Source organism: Bacillus rossius, chromosome 17 (genome assembly GCF_032445375.1).
Source record: "Bacillus rossius redtenbacheri isolate Brsri chromosome 17, Brsri_v3, whole genome shotgun sequence".
In the NCBI taxonomy this organism is placed as follows: Eukaryota; Metazoa; Arthropoda; class Insecta; order Phasmatodea; family Bacillidae; genus Bacillus; species Bacillus rossius.
The window spans coordinates 30454999-30479749 of NC_086344.1; the positions used below are offsets into that span (position 1 = coordinate 30454999).

The window sequence follows — 24751 nt, forward strand, 5'->3', positions numbered from 1 at the left end:
GCGGAAGGCCGTAAGGGGGACACTCACGCTCATAGATTAACACGTTCCCGCGGGAGTGACCTGGGCACTCCTGCGTCGCACTTTCGTCAGACGGGGTTGGGAAATTATATAAAAATCACTGGTGAGTGGCGTCTAATAATTAGGTGTGGGGGTCAATCGGTATGGTGGTTAAGTGCTGTGGCAACAGTTTTACCTTAGAGTTGGGAGGCTTGCCTGACTCAGGTTGGTTTGGCTAGGGGTGCATTCCGTTAGCGGGGTCAGATGCTGGCGGTTGCAGGTCGGGCTTAATGCGGCCTTCGGCCGGACGACGTCAGGCTTACGAAAAGAACAGCAAGTGCAATAGTTTGTTACTAACTTAAAGTATAGTGTTGTGAACCTTCAATGTGTTACATTCAACATAATAAGTATAATGGTTTTCGTTACATTCAAAGCCAATCATTTCTCTATCTGATTGAACATGCATAAACCTACAATACTCATCTCCTGGTGAACCTTAATACTATAATTTTATACAAAACATGAAAAATTACATCATTAAACAAATTTTAATATAATTACATGGTCGTAGAATATTGCAAATTCTTGAGGACGATCACACCATTACAAATTAAACAAAAAGAGTTCATCACTTAAGTTCAAGTCTAATGTGTTCGCAGCCTCTGTTTGACCATTGTACACTGATCATCTTTAGCAATGATCTCCTCCAGCTACTTACAAAGAGTTTAACAGAACCATGTTTACTTCCAAAATTCTTAAAATAAATTTAATCATAAACTCATTCCTTACACCCTGACGCCATCCCCGCTACCTCCTATGATTTTTACGTGATTTTTGCTTGGGTTCGAGATCTCAGGGAAGGTTCGGCCTTGTGGCTAGAGGTAGGGGTTAACGCAGTAGGGCCCCCCGAGCTGTTATGGCCACTCGGGACGCCTGAAGAATAACACAAAGTTTCTGGAAGATACTTGATGAATTTATTACGGCACAGCCCTATACAGGGTGCTGCCCGTTCTGGCCGTAACGGTTTTCCCGATGCGACTAGTCACACGCGCAGCTCACTTCCTCAGTGGCGGCTCACGATTTTAATGCGCGTGAGGGGCGGACTTGTACACGTGATGCGAATGTTACAAAAATACACTCTAACATGACGAACGATACACTTCACTACTACCTAACACTTAATAAACTGGGCTAGTTGCACGTAGGCCCTAGTCACACGCGCAGCTCACTTCCTCAGTGGCGGCTCACGATTTTAATGCACGTGAGGGGCGGACTTGTACACGTGATGCGACAGTAACAAAAATACACTCTAACATGACGAACGATATCTTGACGAACAATACACTTCACTACTACCTAACACTTAATAAACTGGGCTAGTTGCACGTAGTCCAGTGTCTCCGGCGACTCTATGTGATACCTAGATGTGTCCCAGGGACTGATTCGTTATTACGTTCGGTGGCACGTGTCGCCTTCTGGCTGCCCCGTGCGGGCCAAAACTAAGTAGCCGGTAAGCTAAGTTGGGGCGTGAAGCACCGACGTAAAGTGTCGTAGACTCCCCACAGTACTTACGTATTATGCAGAACACTCATCTTGGAGCACTGAATTACTTAAGTTAAATACCTCATGGTAGATAGAGGCCGACTGCGGAACTGTACGTAAAAGTTTGAAAAGATATTACACTATTGAAAACTACATGTCGGTGAAAGAAAAGGTTGATGGTTCCGCGTTGCGCGCAGGCTGCCGGCCTGTCGGAGCTCCTGTAGGACACTGCCGGTGTCACCGCGCGCGACCCCCCTCCCCCGCCAGCCCTCCCGCGGAATCGTGTGAATTTCGCGGGAAACTGAACCGGCCAGGTTCGGGACAAATCGCACAGTGAAACATGATTTTGCCAGGACTGAAATATTAATTAATGAAAAATAATGTTTAATAAAACCTGTGAAAAAATAAACATAAATTACTTTGTTGTAGTGCGGTGGAGGGATATGCCACACCCGGCCGGATCCTTCCGCCGGCGCAGCACTCGTTGCATGGCGTTCACCTCGTCGCACGAACTACACTTTGCTGCGCGCACGAGCGCGTTCGGTGCACACGCCTTTAGGAGACGTTGATGAGGCATAGCGGTCTATGCGACATAGAGGAGGATTGGCGGTCGGCGTCAACCCTATCTCAAACCTACAGACTAGAGAACAATTTACATACTAATTGAAATCAGGACCACATCAATATATATTGAAAAAAGGTGCATATGCACTCTAAACATACTATTCCATCCCACATTCAACTGTGTGCTGAAAACCTCCGAAGTTGAGTAAACTAAGATGCTTAAAATTACTAAAAACCTTTCTCTAATATAACTTCAACAATATTGAAGAAACAGCAAATTACTTTATCTTAATACCATAATGTGTATTTACTGCTGCACGAACAAGATACGGTACCTTGGAATAAAAGTATGTGCTTTGAACTCACTACCATACCTATGCTAAGTTAGCTTTGTTTTAAATTGGTAACTCTTTAACTTCCATTAAATTTATTTTACAGTAATTTTAATGTAGCTAATCTAATCTAATCTTACCAAACTATTCATTCATTTTATGATTTTCATTTTTAGCTATCCTAACCTGAGCAACCACCTTATTTTAAAGTATTTTAATTGTAGCTGACCTAACGAAATGTGTACCAAATTAAAAGTACTTCTTAAAATTAATATTTTTACGTGTTTATTTTAGATTTTAAGAGTGGTAAAAAAACGCACGATTGCTGATTCGGAATGGATTGTTGTATATCTTTGGTTAACCTGTTCTATGACCCTGGATTTATGTTTAAGTTTCTTGATACTACTATCATATAATTATGAAATTAGCCGTGAATTAGACAATAATATGGAAAATTCTGGCCAAATAGCATTGTCGAAGTTCGAGACACGTTATTGCACTTGCTTTCTAGCTATTTAAGTTATTTTCTATTCTGCACCGTTAGATGCCACTACTGTATCTGGTTTTACGCACTTAAAAACGTAGGTACATTCTAAACCGCCAGGTTCGCTGCAATCACTTGTCTCACGTATTTTTTACCATTTTCACATGATGTTCCTATTACGATATCTGCTTCTGGTGCTGCGGTTGATGTTGCTGTCATGATGCAGAAGTTATGTTAGTCGTCTAGTGTGGAGTGAGTTAACAGTTGGTTTTGATAGGTTATGTTTTAGTAAATAGTGAATGGAAACTTTATAACGTTATCATGGGTGTGGGATTACAACCTCTTGAGTTTACGGATTGTTTGACGGACAGCCCATATTTTCGTGAGAAACTCCATTCTCATGAAAAAGAGCTGGAAAAAACAAGTCAACAGATCAAGGGACTTATCAAGGAAGTGAAGGAACTTTTGCGTGCTGCAAAAAGTAAGTATCTTTTATTTGCACTAATAACACGGCATTAACATAGATCAAATATGATCCTACTTTGTTATTTAATGTGCAAGATTATTTAGTAATGAATCCCTATGTGTGAGAGTATTTAACTCTGAATATTTACCTGTTGTAGAGAAACGCGACTTAGATATAAAAAGCTAGATTATCTGTAGTTCCTATTATTGAAACTATTTTATTATATTGTATCAGGAGCTTAAAAGACTTAATTATTACATCTCATTTAATTAATGCGTACGTTTGGAGGCAATATACATCACTTGCCTTTACATCAAATGAAATGTTTTATTGTCAGGGCAGGTCTGAAAAAGAAACTGTTTACAATTCTAAACGTAGTCATTATTGGAAATGAAACAAAATTCTATAATGTAATTAGTAAGATATGTTTTGGATACCATAATTTGGTGTCCCATTGTAGTGTGAATTATCGCCCGACCATAACCCCCAGAATCCGGTATTCGTGAATAAATTTTGGCTTTATTTGCTACACTGTTTTACGAAGGACGCTATAGGGTCTCATTCCCTCAAAAAAAAAAAAAAAAAAAAAATGAAGACAGGCACAGTAGATTTTTTGTGAAAATGTGATGAATTCAGAACGAGTGTTCAGTATGGGCAACCGCTCGCCAATGAGACTCCGATACAATTGCTACACGCTACAAATTCCGAGATCGTATCATCGTATAATACTTAGTAGAGTGCGTTGTATATACCCTTATGGTGTATATCCCGTTGCAGGTCATTATTTGTGTTTACGTTATACACTGTTAAACTTGCCGACTTTTTGAGTGGCTGAACTTACTCAAAATGAACAGAAAAAAAATATATATATCGTATAATTTTTTTTTCATAATTAGCTGGTAAAGTTGCATTTTTAACGTTTTTGTGCAGTATATATAAGGAAAAAAAATTGAATAGGTGTAAAACTATAACTGTTTAGGTTTAACAATTTTTTTGTCTTCTACGTGATACGGTTTAATTTTTTTCGAAAATATGTATGTAATTTACGTAGAATTTGTATGATTTTAAAATGCTAAATAAAGTTAAATAATTTTTTTTCTGAAATTAATTTAAAATGGATCCAAATGTTTAAAAATTGAACTTTGCCAGCTAATTATGCAAAACGTATGCCATGTATGTGTATATGTGTATGTATAATATTTCTTTAAGTAGTTATAGTTTAGCCATTTGATAAGTCTATAAGTTTCACATTGTTAAAAGTAATTATAGAATAATGACCTGGAAGCTGGAACGAGACATATCCCCCGTAACTATCTTCAAATCGCATTGAAACCGTGAAGCTGGTGTCTATATGAACCTTCGCGTCCGTCAGAAAGTCCGTTCACATTGATCCGCACGTCCATCATATTTTTCTATTTGGTTGCTGCCAACGTCTATTGGGGCTTATATTTTCGAGGAAATTTCCCTTTTTAAACGTTTACCACTCTGACTATCATGAACGTCAAGCAGTGGCGTAGCCAGGATTTGTGTATGGGAAGGGGGGGAGGGGGTTAAGAAGCATGGTTCCCCCCCCCCCCCCCTATTAAAACGGGGTGAGTCCGGGGGTTCACCCCCGAAAAAAATTTGGATTATAAGGTGTAAAATAGTGCTATTTTAGCAGTTTTCGGTACTTAACTTTAAATATTGTAATGGTAAAAATATTGTTAATTTTTTAATAAAAAAATTGTTTGAGTGATGAAGTAAGAAATTAACTAAAGATATTTTTATCAATCCAAGTGCCTTGTTTACGTCCACTCAAAATCATAAATCATGCTCGAAGTTCGACAATACAAAAAAAAAAGGAATAAAAAGGGTTGGGTTTCGGCAGAACTAATCTATTCCTGGAAACAATTAGCTTTAGCTTGAAGAGTTACACGACACCATGTCGTTGTCTCAAATCTATACACACACAGCGATCCTTACACTTTTGTAAGCCCAGTCAACACCTGCTTATTATTACCGCGCTGGTTAAATACAGTAGGTGTAAGATATTTGAAAGCTTGGGACCCGTCATGGCGTCACAACCTCATAGCTTCTGCTCGAGACAGGGGTAGGGGAAGGGAAGGAGAATCTGTAGGGCTCGCTTACTCTTCCCCTCCAGTGCAGTGGCCGGTGATAGCAGTAAGACACCCAGGCTTTTAGCTAACCTGCTTTCAGATTATAACTAATAATTGGGGCTAAGGGGGGGGGGGGTTAGACCCCCCCCCCCTGTTTACGCCCCTGAGGCCAAGCACTTATAAATTATTAAACAAACTCTAAAATAATGATTTAAAAACATTTTAGAGTTCCCGTTGCATCTTTAATTAATTTTGTCTCTGACAATTATTGTTTCAAATATCAAACTCAAAACGTGTTCATTTGCAAGGTTAAGAACATGATACGGAAGCAGCTTAGAAATTAAACAAATTAAAAACCTTTTAAAATAAAGACAGTGCCTTCCGTGCATTTGTGAGGTTATAATTTCATCCGTTCGTCGTCGGTAGAAAGTTGAAGCTTGGTAAGGTTTTGAAAGGACCGGACGGATGAAATGTTTCTAGGCCATCTGATTGGTTGAATGTCACGTGATTGAGTGTATGTGTGTTAGTAAGAAAAAAAGGGGGGGGGGGATTATAAGCGCGACGCTCGCTAGTATTTATAGCGCGGTATCGCCTCTAAGCGCAAGGCTCCTAACTGTCGTGCAGTCTTCTCGTCGTCACAGGATAACTATGAAATTTGAGCGGTGACCGTAACATTATATGGCAGAGAAATTAAGATAAAGGTGTAATGCAAGTCCCTTAAGTGCTTTCAAGAATATATACCGGTTGTTTCACGCCTAAAAATTACTTTTTAAACACGCGTTGTACCCATTTTAACTCTTATAAAAACGCAGTTTAAAAACTTAATCCAAAATTAAAAGTACTATTCGGCCCTCAGTGAACTCTTAAAATGCTTTTCGTAAGCATACCCACTCGGATATCTTGAGCGGTTTTCAAAACGCGTTGGTTTTCCTGAAGCTCTGCACACCGTGTGTGTGTCCTCTAGGGGGTAGGGGGGGGGGGTTTGTCCTTGAGAGATCGCACACACTGAAGGTAATGGTGAAGTGAGTACTGTGCCCGGCAGTTATCTTAGCGTCTCTCAGCGCGGTGGTGCGGGGACACGTAGCCGAGAGCCGTGTAGTGGCTGTTAGGAAAATATCTCCCTTCAGTGTATACCCGAAAATGGAAGGCGAAGGTGGCAGCTCGCAGAGTCGCGGTAAAGTGACACACAGCGGAGAGCGGGAAATAATAAAAACAGTTTATTCTATGGTATAAGTTGCTATTACTCCAAAAAAGCGCAAAAGTGGCTTAAATGGAAAGTTTAACATTGTAAGTTATATGATCTGCATTGTTTGTACACTATGAATGCTGATAATCGAATAGTAATAATAGTAATTAATTTTAACTTAATTTTGTTTTTCGTCACATAATACAATCAATTATCATGGAAAGAGAACTTCACACTTACATTAAACAAATCATATTATATATATATATATATATAAGGTATAAAGTGGAAGTACAATGCAAATTGTATTTACATTTATAATAAATAATCGATTAAAGGTGCATTAAAATATAAAGCCACACATACACAAGCATTTTTTTCAAATGTCATTAACGTTGCTAGTTAGGTGTCTAAACGACTGACATGAAGTTATAGCAGCAAATATAACATAACAAGCTCCATCTTTAGTTAAATGTAAATCCAGCGCTAAATGGCACGTTTTAGGTAGGGAAACCGGAGAACGATAAGGGCAAGACTGGCTCCTGCGTCAACTGTGAGATAGCTTTCGCGCGGAGAGCTACAATTGCGTAATGTTTTGGTCGTTTGCATTTTCTTGTAAGACTTTTTTTTTTTAAAGATAACTTTGAGAACACAATGAATTGAGAAGCATAGTTTTAAATTTCTTTTAGATACTAAGTGACCTAGTTTTCCAAAATAAATCGTGTCTGGTTTTCGCTAGTTACTGAGTTAACAACATTTCAATTAATTTTGGTTAGCATAATAATTAGCAGACACCGTAAGTATATTTGATGGGACAAAGTAAAACGTTGCAGGTTTAGATAGTAGTTTGTTACTTTTCCTCACAGATGAGTACAAATATTCGAGCACAACCACTGCAATTTACACAATGTTACACTTATGTAGTACAAGTACAATTCATAGGATTTCTCATTTTTGGTTTGGTAACCCAGCACTCTTAGCCAAAAGGCCTTACCGCCCTGGGGCCCCACGGGCGTGGATACAGACTTACGTAGTGTAGGAAGTCACGCGCCGAATGTTTTCTGTTCTGCTAGTACAAACCTGGCCACTGACCTTGACAATAGGGTATCGCTTTCTCTTCGCCTCTCCTTTACAACAGCAGGACTAGGGAGCTCAGACGCCAAGTTATCTGCCGGGCACAGTACACGCCTCTCGCCAACAATCACACATCTGTGCAGTAGCGTAGCTAGGATTCCGTGTAGGAGGGGGTTCGGTAATAGCATTAAAACATTTTTTGACGGGTAAGTTTTTTTTTTGATTGAGTTGTTTAACTGTAACTCTGAAATCTCCGAGAACAGTAGACTTTTATAAGTCTGAACGTTTACACATATAAATTTTAAGTAATGATTTTGCTTGAGTATTATATGTGCGGGTTTTTATTTAATTGTTTTAATACTTTTTTCCTTTAAATAAATTATTTCATGTTTTCTGTAGAAAATAAATCTGAACGGTTTTATAGTTAGGATTTTATCTAATTGTTTTTTTTAAGTCCTTTTTTTCTTAAGTCAATAGTTGATGTTTTCTGTAAAACAAGTAATAAATACATGAGTATTAATGTTATTTAATGCATGAAACACACGTGTCAAGTTTGTACGAAGAAATGGTTATAGCTAACACGTGTGTGAACTGACATTAAATACCAGACTTCTTGCAAACACATTTTCTGTCGCTTCTGTGTATGAGGCATGCTGGGCTAGATGTGGCAGGAAATGCATTTATTGTAGCCTCACTATAATAACTACAGTAATCTTTCGTAATAAAGCGCTCTGTAATGTTCTCATTCTGTCTTCATAAGTTTTTTTTTTTTTTTTTTTTTTTTTTTTTTTTTTTTTTTAAGTGAAACGTCTTTGCTGAAAGGGGTTACAATTTTCGAGCGTTACAAAAATTCCGATCGCATGAGGGGAATAGTTAAGCAATTGGTGGAAGAACCGAGAAAGGAGGAGACGGCATAGAAGAGAGAAGCCTAAGATGTCCATCAAGTTCTGTCCCTGCCCGAACACGCCCGAATATTCACCTTCGGCCAACCTCGGGATTTGTTTTATTTTTGCGCAGGAAAAATGAATTCAAATATTAAAAGTGGTCGGTTAGGTTAGCTACATTAAAACACTTTAAAACACTATGGAAGGTTAGATAGGTTAGTATAGCTACATTAAAATAAACATAGAAATATAAATATATATCAATAAACCCGAGGTTGGCCGAAGGTGAATATTCGGGCGTGTTCGGGCAGGGACAGAACTTGATGTACATCTTAGGCTTCCTCATAGAAGATGTAGAAATGACGCAGCATACTTACATACTGGCACACTCGCATGTGCTAGCTTGCATACGTGCATGTTTGCACACTTGCATACTACATACTTGTACACTTGCGTAATAGCATAATTTAAGCTCTCGTATACTTGCTTTTTTTTTATCTGCGACCTCAGCCAAAGATAAATATGTTTCCTATACCTAATAATATAATAAGCAAGAGGTTTCACGGTTGTTACGCATGGACTATACGAACACATTTTTTAAAATTTAAATCTTACAATATATGTAAATAAATGTGTGTGTGTGTTCAATAGTTCACTATATATTTTTTGCAACTACTATGATTGGCTCTGCGAACATAACCATTAAATTTTTAACTATCAATAAAGAAAAATAAATAACTAATCATGTGTCCAAGTATACAATGAAGAAGTTCGACACAACATTTTTTCACCCTAGAATAACTTTGGAAAATCACCATATTGTGTTTTGTGTGAGTGTGTATGTATGTATGAATGTGTATATGTGTGTATATATATTAATATATATTAATATATATTAATATATTTGTGTGTGTGGCTGGGTTTGTGTGAGTAAACTGCTGAACCATTTTGCAAAGAATTTATGGCGTTCAAATAACGTTATCTTATCAGTAATGTTGCTCAAGTAGAGTTTGTCGCCAGACTATTCTGTAAGAAACAGAACGTGTTTGTATTTCTGTGAACATTATTTCTGTAGAAAATCGTATTTTCACGAAAAAATTTTCTGTCAACATATTTTTTGTAAGTTTTTTTTACCAAAACATATTTTTTTTCTGTGCTTAGAATGTTCAACTAGACATGATGATTTTTTTTTCAAGAGAATAACATACATACAATTATTTTACAGTAACCTACACAGATATTGCTCTTGAAATATTTTGAATTTATGTTTCTGTATTTACTGCTTGTGGTCGTGGTTTTTTTATTCGTCAACATAATGTTGGTCGTGTCGGGATTCTCGCATATAAATATATCAAAAGTGCTTAGTACGTAATGTCAAGTTCAGCTACTATTTTTATTGTGCGCGGGCCAAAGCACACGAAATTAGCGTAGGCGTACTTTTTTGACGTGACAACGTCTAATAAATCGATGAACGTCGGCTGCACGCACGAAAAAGTGTCCCGTTACGCACATTGTCCCGTTACGCTCATTCTACGCTTGCGCCGCATCTATCTCTCTTCCACTCAATTGGAACAACCATCGATTTGACTTTTTCGAGGCACATTAAACTTTAAACACTCCCATTCGTTTCCTACTTTTCCTATCATCGTCCTATCCTTAACAGAATAACACAGATTGGAATAAGTAAAATAGCAAACATGTATAAAAGTTGTAGTTAAATAATAATCTCTTCGTTAAAGTAATAAATATATTTGAATTGATGAGTGCAAATAAAAGTAAATTTATCAATTAAATTGTAGATTTCATTTCACTCATTTTTTGTATCCGTACAAAATAGTGATAATTCAATAAAAATGATTCAATTTTATTCATAAAAGTATGCAATCAATGTTTTGTTATGACGTTGTTACGTTAAACTATCGTCCGTAAACCGACTTTTCAGACAACCAATTTTTTTTTATCCCCCTGCAGCATTCGTGACAGTGTATTAACCCGGAAAGGCCATCTGCTTTCGTTCGTTCTTTTTCTTTTCTTCTTTTATGTTCTTTTATTGTATAACTCAGCCTCAGCTCTTCTTCAAACCACCAAGACCCAGTCGTACTGTAAATTTTTCTTCTCCACAACTGTACGTTACAACAAAAAATTTAATGTGTTCCATAGGACGAAATAGGCTTCCAATTTTCTCATTGACATTTCACCGAAACATTTCAAAATCTTATAACACTGCCAGAGTTTATTTTTCAACTGATCCAGCTTAAACTTTTCAATATTAATAATAAACGCAAAATTTAACTAACGCGTTATATATAGTTGGAAGAAAAATTTTATTAACGAGGTTTAATATTTTTTTTATTGATAGTAGTTGCACAATGGAAAGATTGTTATTTGATCCTTCAAAGTTGTAGATACATATTAGCTTTTTTTAAACATGAATTATTTTACATACAACATTTATATTTACATAATTTTACTTTTATAACCTCTTTTATCTCCGACGTGTCAGAAGCCAAGAATTAATTCTAAAAAAATGTCAGCGAGAAAAAAAACAAAGCAGTACTCGGGCATGCGCTTATCTAAAACTGTTTGAGTTACTCTTTAATTGTGACCTTGAACCAACACAATACAACGCTTACAATTTATACTATTCATGTTTGTAACTGGACATTCTTCTATGGACATACTCTACTTTAGAAACGGAGTTGGGGGGATATACTGAAAGAAATAGGGCTTCAAAGTTTCTCCATCAGATAGTTTCGGACAGATAACTCCAAATTTGTTTTTTAAATCATGTCACGTTATATTTTATTTTTGGACTGGTTGCAAATACTTTTTTTTTTATTTAATCTCATTTTGAGTTGGTCTTGTTCTATTTAAGGGGATTGGGAACGATTGCCTTGTCCTATTTAAGGGGTTTTGGAGCGTTTCCCTTGTCCTATTTAAGGGGATTAGTAGCGTTTGCCTTGTCCTATTTAAGGGTATTGGGAGCGTTTGCCTTGTCCTATTTAAGGGGATTGGGAGCGCTTGCCTTGTCCTATTTAAGGGGTTTTGGAGCGTTTCCCTTGTCCTATTTAAGGGGATTAGTAGCGTTTGCCTTGTCCTATTTAAGGGTATTGGGAGCGTTTGCCTTGTCCTATATAAGGGGATTGGGAACGATTGCCTTGTCCTATTTAAGGGGATTGGGAACGATTGCCTTGTCCTATTTAAGGGGTTTTGGAGCGTTTCCCTTGTCCTATTTAAGGGGATTAGTAGCGTTTGCCTTGTCCTATTTAAGGGTATTGGGAGCGTTTGCCTTGTCCTATTTAAGGGGATTGGGAGCGCTTGCCTTGTCCTATTTAAGGGGTTTTGGAGCGTTTCCCTTGTCCTATTTAAGGGGATTAGTAGCGTTTGCCTTGTCCTATTTAAGGGGATTGGGGATTGCCTTGTCCTATTTAAGGGGATTGGGAGCGCTGATGTGCACTAGGAACACGGTTGGGTGTAGCATATTCGACACTTACACACATGTTTGTGTCTTGGAGTATCGGCCTTAGGACCCGCTCAGTAACGACGCGGCATTTTAAGCTGCGACAGTGTGTGATATTCGTTAAGGTGGCCGTCAAATGGCGTGCAGAGCTCTAGGTGTTAAAACGCGCCACTTACAAACCACTCGAGGTTTATATAAGTGTATGATTAAGAATAGCATATAAGAGCCGTTGCATGTTTCTACACAAGTTTAATTCCGTGTTTTCATTTATAACGTGTACTTTTTTTTTAACAGCGAAAAAAAAACAAAAGGCTAAAACCGTGTGGTTTTACGGACGTTTTCAGGTATGAAAAATTCAACTCACAGTATTGTGAGTGGTATAGGGACGTGCAGGGAGAGCAAGCATGCTAGAGAGAAAGTATTATAGTGAGAGTGTATGCTAGAGAGCAAGTATTCTAGAGAGTGTTTATGCTAGAGAGAGTGTATAAGAGAAATTGCACGCTAGAGAGAGTGTATGCTAGAGAGCAAGTATTCTAGAGAGAGTGCATGCTATAGAGAATGTATGCTAGAGAGAGTGTATGCTAGAGAACAACTAGTCTAGAGAGTGTATGCTAGAGAGCAACTAGTCTAGAGAGAGTGTATGCTAGAGAGCAACTAGTCTAGAGAGAGTGTATGCTAGAGAGCAAGTATTCTAGAGAGAGTGTATGCTAGAGAGAGTGTATAGGAGAAAGTGCATGCTATAGAGAGTATGCTAGAGAGCAAGTAGTTTAGAGAGAGTGCATGCTAGAGAGCAAGTAGTTTAGAGAGAGTGCATGCTAGAGAGCAACTAGTCTAGAGAGAGTGTATGCTAAAGAGCAAGTATTCTAGAGAGAGTGTATGCTAGAGAGCAAGTATTCTAGAGAGAGTGTATGCTATAGAGCAAGTATTCTGGAGAGAGTATATGCTAGAGAGCAAGTATTCTAGAGAGAGTGTATGCTAGAGAGCAAGTATTCTAGAGAGAGTGTATGCTATAGAGCAAGTATTCTGGAGAGAGTATATGCTAGAGAGCAAGTATTCTAGAGAGAGTGTATGCTAGAGAGCAAGTATTCTAGAGAGAGTGTATGCTAGAGAGCAAGTATTCTAGAGAGAGTTTATGCTAGAGAGCAAGTATTCTAGAGAGCAAGTGTGCGAGTGTGGTATCTTACAGCTTTGAACAGTCACGTCAGTGAGAGTCAGTGTGATGAGCGTAATTACTTATTTAATATTCCATCATAAAAACATAGAGGCGAAGACGCGTGTGTTGCGCGAGCCAGTGTCGCCCTTAGAGCTCTGCGTCCGACCAGGCGACCACTGTATTTTTTTTAGGTGGAGCGGAAAGGGCTGAAAACGCGTGTACTCAGAAAATTGTTAAGTCATGAAACGCCAGGTACAGAGTCTTGAAAGCATTCAAAAGGGACTTCATTTCTCCGCCGTGTAATGTCACGGTCGCCGCTCGATGCACGACGAGAAGACTGCGCGTCAGTCCAGAGGAGATAACCGCGCTAGAAGCACCAGCGAAAATTGCGCCCATGGCGTATTCTTGAATGCTTTTCCGTAAACGAGTAGTTTTGACGTGAATACGTTTTTAAAACTGCTTCCATAGTAGGAGGCAATTTAAAAAAAAAACGAATTATAACAAAATCGGGGGATACAATTTGGTGTTGCAGCTACATATCTATCATTCCATCCAAAATTTAATTACATCACTGGATAGCTAAAGGATCAAAGAATTTGTTACGCTAAGTGAGGACTGTGACGCATCGCGCGCGGTTGAGGGGGGAAGCGCCGTAATTTTGAGGTCATTTTGCTGCGTTTCGAGATTTCCATTTAGTATAACTTTTGACTCGGAGAAGCTACGACGTTCGTTCGAGTTTCAATCGTCAGTTCTCGTCAAAATCGATCGATTTCACATATAAAACATTATAGTGTAAAATAGTTACAGTGAATATTTATGGTGTTAAAATAAAAAATACATAATGTCAGCCTATAAGCGTCAAAAAGCCAAATCCAAATACAGAGATCGTACACGGTTGGAAAGGGCTTCCCAAAGCAATCTAATGGTACCAATAAAACACCACATGACCGAGTGAAGCAGTGCCGGGAACGTAAAAGAACGAATGCGGCCGAGCGGATCAACGACGGAGCCAGTACATCTGCAGCTGGGGGCGGTTGAAATTATGCAAGTGGGTGATGAAATCGCTTCTGTATCGACGCCGGACTGTGTAGGCATCGATTGTGTACGATCGTCGATTATGAAGACACACTGGGCAACAGCTAGTGCACGTTTCACTAAGACGTTTGTCAACAATCCATTCGGATATGAGTGTGATGTGTGGGGAAGCCTTCATTTCACAGACGAGAGAGCCACACCCGAAGTTCCCCGAAGTTCATGCTCGCTTTTTTTTCTCTCCGTTCTATCTTATTGTATAAACCGGAGTGGCATTAAATTTTGCGGTCGATTAGGATAGGTTATCTACATTATAAATACCTTAAAACATTGTGGATGGTTGGTTATATTATGTAAGTATAGCTACATTAAAAATACTGTAAAATCATTTTATGCGGTTGCTTAGCAAATAACTTTAATATGTAGCTATCCAGGGCTAAGAAACCATTTACATGATTTCACAGTAGGTATATTTAATGTAGCTATCCTAACCAAATCAACCGTCCACAATGTTTTAAAGTATTTATAATGTAGCTAACCTAACCTAGTTGACCATTAGTTATCATGAGTTACAATGAACAAAAAAAAAACCCCGAAGATGCACGATCAGGCGTTTGGCTCTCTCGTCTGTGAAAAGAAGGCTTCCTGTGATGTGTGTGATCGTCGATGGGTTTTCTGCGCTCATTGAAGCCAACAAAGGAATAAAAAATTACCTGTATGTTACGTACACGTGTTCACGTACAACACACGGCCGTGGTTTCTTCCGAAGCTGTACGTGTCCCGGGTGGGCGGGACGGTAGCATCGTGCAAGGAAAGCCTGTTCCGCTATGTAAACAAGGTCAGCGGGAAAACCTGACATGTCGCCAAGGCTCCAGTGTTCAAGTCAGCTATTTTGCAGATAGTTGCAGGCGCGAATTGAAGCAGAGAGCAGACAGAAAGATGTGCCCCAGATCTCACGTATTTTCGCTGCGCTTCCACGCATTCTTCGTGGAGGTGAAAAAAAAAAAAATACACATCATGTGGAGGACGATGCATAATGCATGCGAGGAAAGACTTGCGACTGTCAACGAGAGGGTATCCTAAAGGGAAATGATGTGCGGCATTGTTGAAAATGAAACGTGACATGAGATGATATGTTTTTCACTGGGTGGACTCTACCCCGTACAAGGTGTTGCTGTGACAACGATGTCATCTTGAAGTGAGTGTCTTTCAGGACAAAAGATGTTAAGACCACACCAGCAAGAAATCAACACTAAACTTCGTAATAACAAAAATCAAAAATATTTCCTATCGACACTTAATTTTTTTTTGACGTGAAAACGTCTAATAAATCGATGAACGCCGGCTGCACGCACGAAAAAGTGTCCCGTTACGCACATTGTTCCGTTACGCTGTGTCCCGTTACACTCATTGTAAGCTTGCGCCGCACCGACAGAAGTGAAAACTTAAAAAACTTTGTTTATAAATGTGTAATATGAAATAATTTCTACGTCAAATGTACTTAAAAACGTGAATCTGATTACTAGTATAATTTCAAGTATTTATTATTTTATTATTAAAATAAAAACGATTCAATTTTTTTCATAAAAGTATGCAATCATTTCATCAATGTTTTGTTATGACGTTGTCACGTTAAACTATCGTCCATAAACCGACTTTACAGACAACCAATTTTTACACGCTTTATATTAGCTTCACCTGTATGTATGTTTGTTTGTTTGTTTGTATGTTTGTAACCGACTCCTTTGGGTGCGATTTTGACCCACTTTAAACGGCCAGATTTCATTCAAACTTTGTAGATTTATCGAGGACCTATGACAATACACTAATTTGATAAGATTACTCCATTATTCAATTTTAAAAATAAGATTTTTGTCAATTTATATAATTTCACAATATTTAGTAGGCTTTGTTTATATCACACCAAAGACAAACTGAAAGAAAAAGAGTTCGCACATTGTAAAGAAAACCATTTCGCTCATGTGCGAACTCTTTTCTTTCAGTTTGTCTTTGGCGCGATATAATTAAAGTCTACTAAACTTTGTGACATTCATAGAAAAAAGAGAGTGGGTGACATTTAATTAAATGAAAAGTGAGAGTGGGTTATGATTATTTTAACTAAGCTTGTGAATCTATCAGAATTGCACAAAACACTTTTAAAAAATAACACACTTTAACGTGTGTAAAATGTCTACATATATTGATTTTAGATTTTTTTTTCAATTTGGCGGTGATTGAAACAACAGCGTGCCAAACTTTGCCTCGTCGACGAAGGCGCGGGAGTTTTTACACGCTTTTTTACACGCTTTATATTAGCTTCACCTGTATGTTTGTTTGTATGTTTGTAACCGGCTCCTTTGCACTCGATTTTGACCCACTTTAAACGAACAGATTTAATCTAAACTTCGTACACTTATCGAGGACCGGTGACAATACACTAATTTAATAAGTTTGTCTCATTATCCTGATTAGGATCGACAGGATTAAATAATTTCCTCACCCAGCCTCTGTGTGAGAGCAAGTGAGACAACCGTGCAGTCGGCGCATGCGTACCGTCTACCTACTTTCCAGCTAGAGCACTCGGGGTATTAGTATTATTACAATATCCTCGACAGTTGGTTTGTTGGCCGAGCGGAACTGCAAGAAGGTTTTTTAAATTTTCCTTCAAATAAACTGTATTTTATGTTTTTGTCTATGTAGTATATAATGTAACAAATGTAAATTTTGTTCAAAGAGCACAGTGCTGGCATGTCAACAAATACTGTATAAAACACTGTAAAGGATACTTTATGTAAATAAAAACTCTCGAATACCCAATACCCTTCGTTGACGTCAACCTACGGAATCACCGGTCGTGGGTTCTAATCCTGTCCACGGCTGAATTTTTTTTTTTTTTTTTGCTTTCTTTCAACAAATTTTGGGATTGGTGCCGTAAATCCAACTGTAATTCGTCTGGGACTTCGCCAATCCTTCTATTCAAACTAAAAAGTGAAAAATAAATATAGTTCAAAAGAACTCATAAACACGCTTTTAAAGCACATCGAACTAAAAAGTGAAAAATAATTTTTAAAATTAACCTAAAACAATAATGAATGAAAAATACTAGTATTATTGTGAAAAAAGCGTGGGGCGCCTTGTTCCATATTTATCGTACATCGAGCGCCCGATGGTAGAGCAGCCGACATGTCATTGGAAGGCTCTGGGTTCGAATCCCAGTCCGGGCTATCCTAATTTTTCTCACATATTCTATACACTCTCATTGAGAAGGTCCTTTTCTCATCCTTTCTAAATCCTTATCCTTCCCAAAATTCCTGTTACGTAAATGTGGAACGCTTCATTGACTATCAATACAGCTGTACACATTAATAATTTGGAAAATAATTACAGTTATTTATAGTTATCACGGAATTAATAGAAGATTAGAACAAATAACAGTTAAAAAAAAACACCCCTTTATAAATAAACCAAACTAAAAAGTAGAAAATAATTAATAGTTTAAAAAAACTAAAAAAAAAAATGCTTTTATAGAAAATCCAACTAAAAAATAGAAAATAAATTTGAATAATTTTGAATTAAAAATAGTGTAAAATAAAAAAAGTATGTTATTTAAAAAAAGCATGGGGTGCTTTTTAAGATATTATCAAAATGATAATCCTTCTACTCATATCTGTCAATAAAATAATTATAACTATTGAGACCATACACCACACGCTTTTTTTTAAATAACATATTTTTTTTATTTGACACTATTTTTAATTCAAATTTATTTAGAATTTTTTTTTTTTAAATTTAGTGTCCGAGCTTAGTATTATAAGTTAATTTCTGGACGCAAATCACACGTAGTTTTCGCACTTCGTGGTTACATGACAGAGCGCATTTTGCTAAGCTTACGTTCAGATGACGTTAATTTGAAGAAAGAAAAAAACATTTATATATAGTACAAATTTTAGTGACAAAGGAATCCCTGCAAAATTTTAATGTTTTGTGAAAAAACAGAAAAGCCAATTTTTGCTCACTGGATTTAGCTGCACGCAAGTATAGGTACACTGTAAAATGGTTTCGATAAAAGTAGGCCTACCAAACCCTTGCTTTCCGAAAAAGGAATTGCATTACAATTTTTCATACAACGAGAGCTACGTTGTTACGCATAAAGTGTGAGAGACGTTATAACAGACTTGACGTGTTGGTTCGCAAGGTTGGGGCAAGGTGTCGGTCTTCGCGTGACTACTCACCGCCGCTCTACCTGGTAGCTCCGGGGTAGAGTGTCCGACTCGCGGCCAGCAGGTCCGGGGTTCGATCCCCGGCCGCCGGAGATTTTTCACACGAACGTTGCGCAGCGTTCGTTGCTGGGAAACTCCGAGTGTCGCTGCAGTCGGGCCGGGAGGAGCGGTTAAGGGCGGAATCAAAAAATCCGCTGAAAGATGGCTTCCGCAAGGGAGCGCTTCTTTTGCGTTTCCCTCGCGGAAGCCATTGGCAGGTGGGTTTCTCCCCGGGGCGGACGGAGTTTTGCAAAAATTTGCATCGTTATTTTAATACATCATATTATAATATTAAACAATTTTATATTATATAATTATATGTTAAGGGGCCCGCCTACCTGGTCACACACACGGTGTGCAGAGCTTCAGGAAAAACAACGCTATTTCAAAACTACTCAAGATATCCGAGTGGGGTATGTTTACGAAAAAAGCATTTAAGAGTTCGCTGAGGCCCGAAAAAGTACTTTTAATTTTGGATCATGTTTTTAAACTGTATTTCTAGAAGAGTTAAAATGGCTGAAACGCATGTTTTCAGAGTAATTTTTAGGCGTAAAACAAGTGGTACAGATTCTTGAAAGCACTTAAGAAGGGACTTGCATTACACCTTTTTCTTCATTTCCCCGTAATATAAAAATACGGTCACCGCACAAATTTCACAGTTATCAATTGACGAAGAGAAGACTGCGCGCCAGTCCAGAGGAGACACCGCGCTAGAAGCACAAGCGAGCGTCGCACTTATCATCCCGCCTCACTAACACACATACACCCCTGACGAGGCGGGCCCCTTAAGGTTATTTCGCAAATATTGTGTATATAACAAGCGCAGAAGAAAGACACCTGTTTAACTTATCTCCTATGATTTTATACAAAAAAAATTAATTTAACACTTCTTTACGCTCCCAAATCCGTTCTGTTATAAATACGTATTTATATATCAGTTGTACAATAATATGATTTTGGACTTACGGTATTGATTTAGGTTGCATAAGAAAAAAATCTCTTACCTCGTGTAGGAAGCAGCAGGTGGAGTTCTAACTGCGATCTTTCAAATCATGTGTTGCCTGTGGCCAAGTATTTAGTCCAGAAAAAAAGTGGGTGGTCCGGGGGTCCTCTCCCGGGAAAATTTGGGGTTTTAAGGTGCAAAAAAAGGTGGTTTTTAGGAATTTTTCTTTCCTAAATATTCTTGTCATAGTTGGTTGCAATATATAATTCATTTTTTATAAAAAAATATTTTCAGAGAACAAATTTGTAAAAACACAGTGCTCACATTACCACGATTGGACTAAATGCACCATGCGCAACATATGGGTTGTATCACAGAAATCATAGTAATAATATAACTACGAAACTAAATATATTATTGTAGGGGACGAAATTGAAGACTTTTATTATTGGGGGGGGGGGGCGTGTCCCCCCCGTCCCCCCCGGTTTCGACGCCCATGCCAGAGCTTACCGTCATTAAAACTCGTGTACAACATTGTCACGTCGTAGTATAAATGTTTTCATTCGTTGCCTAGAAAAACTATGAGGAATGGAATGATGACACTTCATCACGTATGTTCATAGGTTTTAAGTGAAACTATGTTGTGCCTTATACAGGACGTTACTTAGAATATTTTTTTTTATGCCTTAACCCTAAAATTCAACTACTCCAAAAAATAATAGAACCTTTATACTCTAACAAATTTACCATTTGTTTTCGGTCTACCCTGTTGTTCAGACACACATATTAGTTTAGTAGTGCTCAGCTCAACCGTTTACATTTTTCTGTGCGATCAATGGAAGTCAAGTATTTAGCTGTTTTCGTTTAAGGTAAAAAATATATATATCGTGTTTTATTTTTTTGAACTATGTAAATACTATGCTTTACTCTTTGATCTCTAATTTGTTTTAATGTAACCATAGAAGTCATTCACTTTTCTCCGTAGCTATCCGTTAAAACCACTCGCGGTTATAGTATATAGTACCTATAGTGGTAGATAGCCCTTGGGCTCCCACTGATAACAATATATATACCAGGTCGTCTCATGCTGTCATTGGTCATTTGAATGACAGACTTTCTACACTACATCACCGTGGGAATTCATATGATACACGTGACTGAATTGTACACGCTTAATTTCCGTACTGATTTAAACTAAAGTAATATTTTAACCTTTTTACCTCGTCAGTTATGAAATCATATAAAGCCTTAACTCATCTAAAGTTGTGCAGTGTTGGTGGACAGCATGATGCATATGCGGGGTGCTGTTCTTGTAATATGTACTATAACACTTCGTAATATCATGCTAATATGTTACTGTTTTTTTTATATTGCTTTAGAAATAAATACAGTCCATTTGCAATCGTATATAATTTTTTCGTTTTATGGTTCATAGACTCCAAAACCCCACTAAAATGTTTATATACATCACATTCTTTTATTAACTTTATAATTGGTGTAATTTTGCACAAAGCGATCGAGTTCGCAAACGGGCAAAATCGCAAAATCTGTCCTAAGGGGGAAATAAATGTCAGAAAATTCGCATAATATGACGAATTTCACTTTCCTTGAAACTTTTTGACCAACCATAATTGCTATTCATAAGTAATCAGTATCAAATATTTTCTAAACCTTGTAATATTATATAAAAAATTTGTCGGGAACAATTTTTTATAGAACCAACCATTCTGCTAAGGGTGATATAAACAGGTTAAAGGTATCAAAAAATTATTAATACTTTTTATAGTTTAACTAATATGTATTACGATACATTTTAAATATTCTAAAAATTATTTTAAACAATTTTTGATAAGACGAACCAATGCCGCAAAACCAGTTGATCGAATTAAAATAAATAAATTAAAATTCCATACCATGTAAGGTCACTGATGGTAATATGGCCATGTTAAGCTTTGTTTAATTTTATTTTATCTAGTTTTCGGGAAATCCCCATAAGTGTTTGATGGACATAATATCTACAGTTTTTCTTGTCAAAAACCATTAACAAAACATTTTTTAATACATGTCATTATAAAATAACTGAAAAATAATAAATACATGTATTTGGGCCATATTAAAAGCATGTGATGTTAATATGGCCAATGATTTATAGGAAGCTAAAAATAAGGTTTATTAGCACAAATCATAAATGAATTGTATTTCTGATGAATATTAAATAATATTTACTTATACATACATAAGAATAAACAGCAAATATATTTTTTAAAACATATAAAATACAGTTTTATTATTTTTTGATAATGAAAGTCAGATTGTAGATAAAATATTAAATTAACAAGGAACATATTGGTCTCTTTCAAAATATTCACACTATAATAAACATTTCGGGCAAATAAAAAACTCTTTGTGATCTTTGGTGAGGCCAACACATTCTTCATGGACATATATTTCACAAACTCCGCACAGTCTCATATCCTTCACTTCATCATTGCAACAAATTGCACAGTACCAACTCTCAGACTTCTTTGAAGCAGTCATCTGGCGAACAGACTTTGTATTATATTTTTTGCTGTTTCCACTGTTCTTGCTGCTATCTAACTTTACATCCTTGTTATCTTCAAATAAAGATTTATTCAGTACAACACCCCTGTTGTTTATAGCAGGTTTCATAACCCGTGTGGTTTTCCGTTTTTTCTTTGGTGTAGGTAGCATTTCTCCAATGGAACCACGCCTGGACAGATTTGCAGTACTTTCGGGAATATGCAAACTATCAGAGTAATCTGAAGAACTTAAAGGTTGTGCCAAGTCTCCTGTGATATCTGAATCAGATGATGAACTGGTGCTGTGTCTAGAACCAAGCTGGCTAACATTTGTCTGTAGACCAGACGGACCTGCCAATGAATGGTCGTCATTGGCATTATGTTGTTCCTGCAACGCATAAGCGGTTACAGTTTCGTCTGCCATTTTTGTGTTAGGTGGCGGAAGCTCAGTAGCTATGCTGGGTGCAAAGGCCTCTTCTGGAATCACGAACGGATTGAAGGGGAAAATGCCAGTAGCCTTAAATCCACTTTTCATGTTTGCTTGTGTCATTAACTTTTCCCATGTTGGTGTAAAAACATCAGCAAAGTTCAATTTGGAAATGTCTTGCTGTTCTTTGTGCATATTAAAATAAAGGAGTGTGTGCTGATCCCAAAAAATCTCAAAACTTTGGAAACAACCTTTGTCTAAAGGCTGTAACTCATGAGTCGTGTTTGACGGAAGACAGTACAAAATAATTTCATTCTGTTCTGCAACTTCACATATGCTGTAGTCTAAATGTGACTTAGCCCCATCAAAAATCAGAAGACAAGGCCCACTTGGCTTGAACCTAGAGAAGTGATTCAGGAAGGACACAAAAGATTCGGTTGTCATGCTACCTTTTCGAGTCATTATTGTTGTTGAACCTGTAGGTAAATTTTTTTCCCAAGCTGGATTTTTTCTTAATCCAGGGAATAGGATCATTGGGGGAATGACATTTCCAGTAGCATTTCCACAGGCTACAACAGTAACACTCTCGCCACGTTCCTTTGCAACAATATGGACGCGCTTTGACCCCTTTTTCGCCAAAACCTCTGGATCTTTGTGCAGTTGTAACCTACAACCCTTCTCATCCATGTTGAATATTTTTTCAGGGAAGTTTAAAAACTTGTTCTCAGCAAGGACATTCTGCAATTTTTCAAAATGGTCTCCAACTATGAATTTGTTAAGCTTTTGAGCTCGGGCAGGATTTAGCCTTTGAGCTTTTCGTTTGCTAATTTCAGGATTTCTGGCCAAAAAGCCATTCAACCAGTAGCGACCTGCAGTTTCTTTAGTGAACCGGTGAGTTATCCCATTTTCACGGCAGTATTTAAAAACATTTAACTTGAGCATCTTTGATGTGAGTGGATAACCAACATCTGCTAGACGAATTATTCTCCTGCTAAGTTCCCTCTCTTCCTCAGTTTTGAGTGTTGCCTTACAACCCAATTTTTATTTAACATCTTGGTTATTGGAAAGATAACGGCGAAGGGTTCGCCTAGGCACGACATACCTTTTACTTGCTGCATTAACAGATAGGTTGCCAAGTCTTACAGCATCTACTGCCTTGCTGAGTCCATCTTGTGTCCAACTACCCCGCTTCTTTTGTGGATTGAAGGGATTCATTTCTGAAACAAAAAACAAATAATTAACATTAGTTACAATTTAATTATAAGTTATTATTTTTGGCGCTATAATTAATGTATCGTGATATTTTTTATGTAATTTAATTAATTTTTATATAGAATTATTGAAAATATAATATCCAGTGTGCTCTTTCAATAAATATTTTCCTGCAAAACAAGTTTCATGATATTTTCACTTCATTACATTTTTACATATTATTCTTAAAAATATATTTTCCATTGTGCACTTTAATAAATATTTTCCGGCAAAAATGCACCAGACAAAAACAATTTAAATATACCCAGTGATGGCATCTGAGGAGTTTTTTTTAAGTTGTCATTTTAGGTAGGTATCCTGTGTGAGGTACACATTTTTCTGTAATTTTTATTACTTGTCTCTGTAAAGGTATATATTAATTACAGTAATAAATAAACTCGTAATAAATAATAAAATCACATACACTAATAACAATTTACCTACGAGGGGACATACAGTATGTATAAACCATTTCATTCACAAAAGGTTGCTAATATGGCCAACTGCAGCTAATATGGCCACATGGTTGGCCATATCAACAACCTGGGTGACATTTCAAAAAGTCGATTATAGTTTTTAAATGGTTGAAGGTAATAAATCTTTTTAAAATACATTTAAATAAGCATAGAAATCTACGCACTGAGACATCAAATTTCTGACAATATCTAGTAGTACACTATTAAAACAAAATATAAACTTACCGGAGTAAAATAAGAAGAGTTCTCTGCTCGCAGCAAAAACCCATGAAAATGGCGCCTCCCTGGTGGTGTGCGTGCTGCCCGGACCCGGCAAATCTGTGAGCTCTCGACAATGGTGTTCCGAAGAACATGCCAGCACATTCTATCGGTATCCGCACGAACTACGTCAATGGCAGCCAAATGGCCATATTACCAACATGGCCATATTACCATCAGGGACCTTACATAAAGACAAAAAAAAACTATTATAATTTATTGCAAAATAATATCGAATTCTTTCGAATTTATTTTTTTAGTACGAACACACATTAGTATTAGAAATGACGCAGCAGTGATGCTACGGAAATCAGACAAATATGTGGA

General features: G+C 37.3%; 2 protein-coding genes across 6 annotated transcripts in view; one reads left to right on the forward strand and one right to left on the reverse strand.

The window, feature by feature from the left end:
• Nucleotides 1–3052: 3052 nt before the first annotated feature.
• Nucleotides 3053–24751, forward strand: part of LOC134540940 (rho GTPase-activating protein Graf) — a 189710-nt gene continuing 168011 nt past the window's right edge. For 2 of the 5 annotated variants that reach the window (XR_010076533.1, XM_063384024.1), the window contains exon 1: nt 3053–3400. Coding sequence is in view for 4 of the 5 variants with exons in the window: in XM_063384024.1 (XP_063240094.1) it covers nt 3241–3400 (160 nt within the window). In the remaining variant the exon portion in view is untranslated. The remainder of the gene's footprint in view (nt 3401–24751) is intronic. The other 3 variants (XM_063384021.1, XM_063384023.1, XM_063384025.1) reach the window with 2 other exon arrangements.
• LOC134540941 (tigger transposable element-derived protein 6-like) lies at nt 21405–24613 on the reverse strand. Its single transcript, XM_063384026.1, has 2 exons — nt 24392–24613; nt 21405–23656 (listed from the first exon to the last, which is right to left on the reverse strand). Exon 2 carries the CDS (start codon nt 23379–23381, stop codon nt 21843–21845), a length of 1539 nt encoding a protein of 512 aa, XP_063240096.1. The 5' UTR covers nt 23382–23656; nt 24392–24613; the 3' UTR covers nt 21405–21842.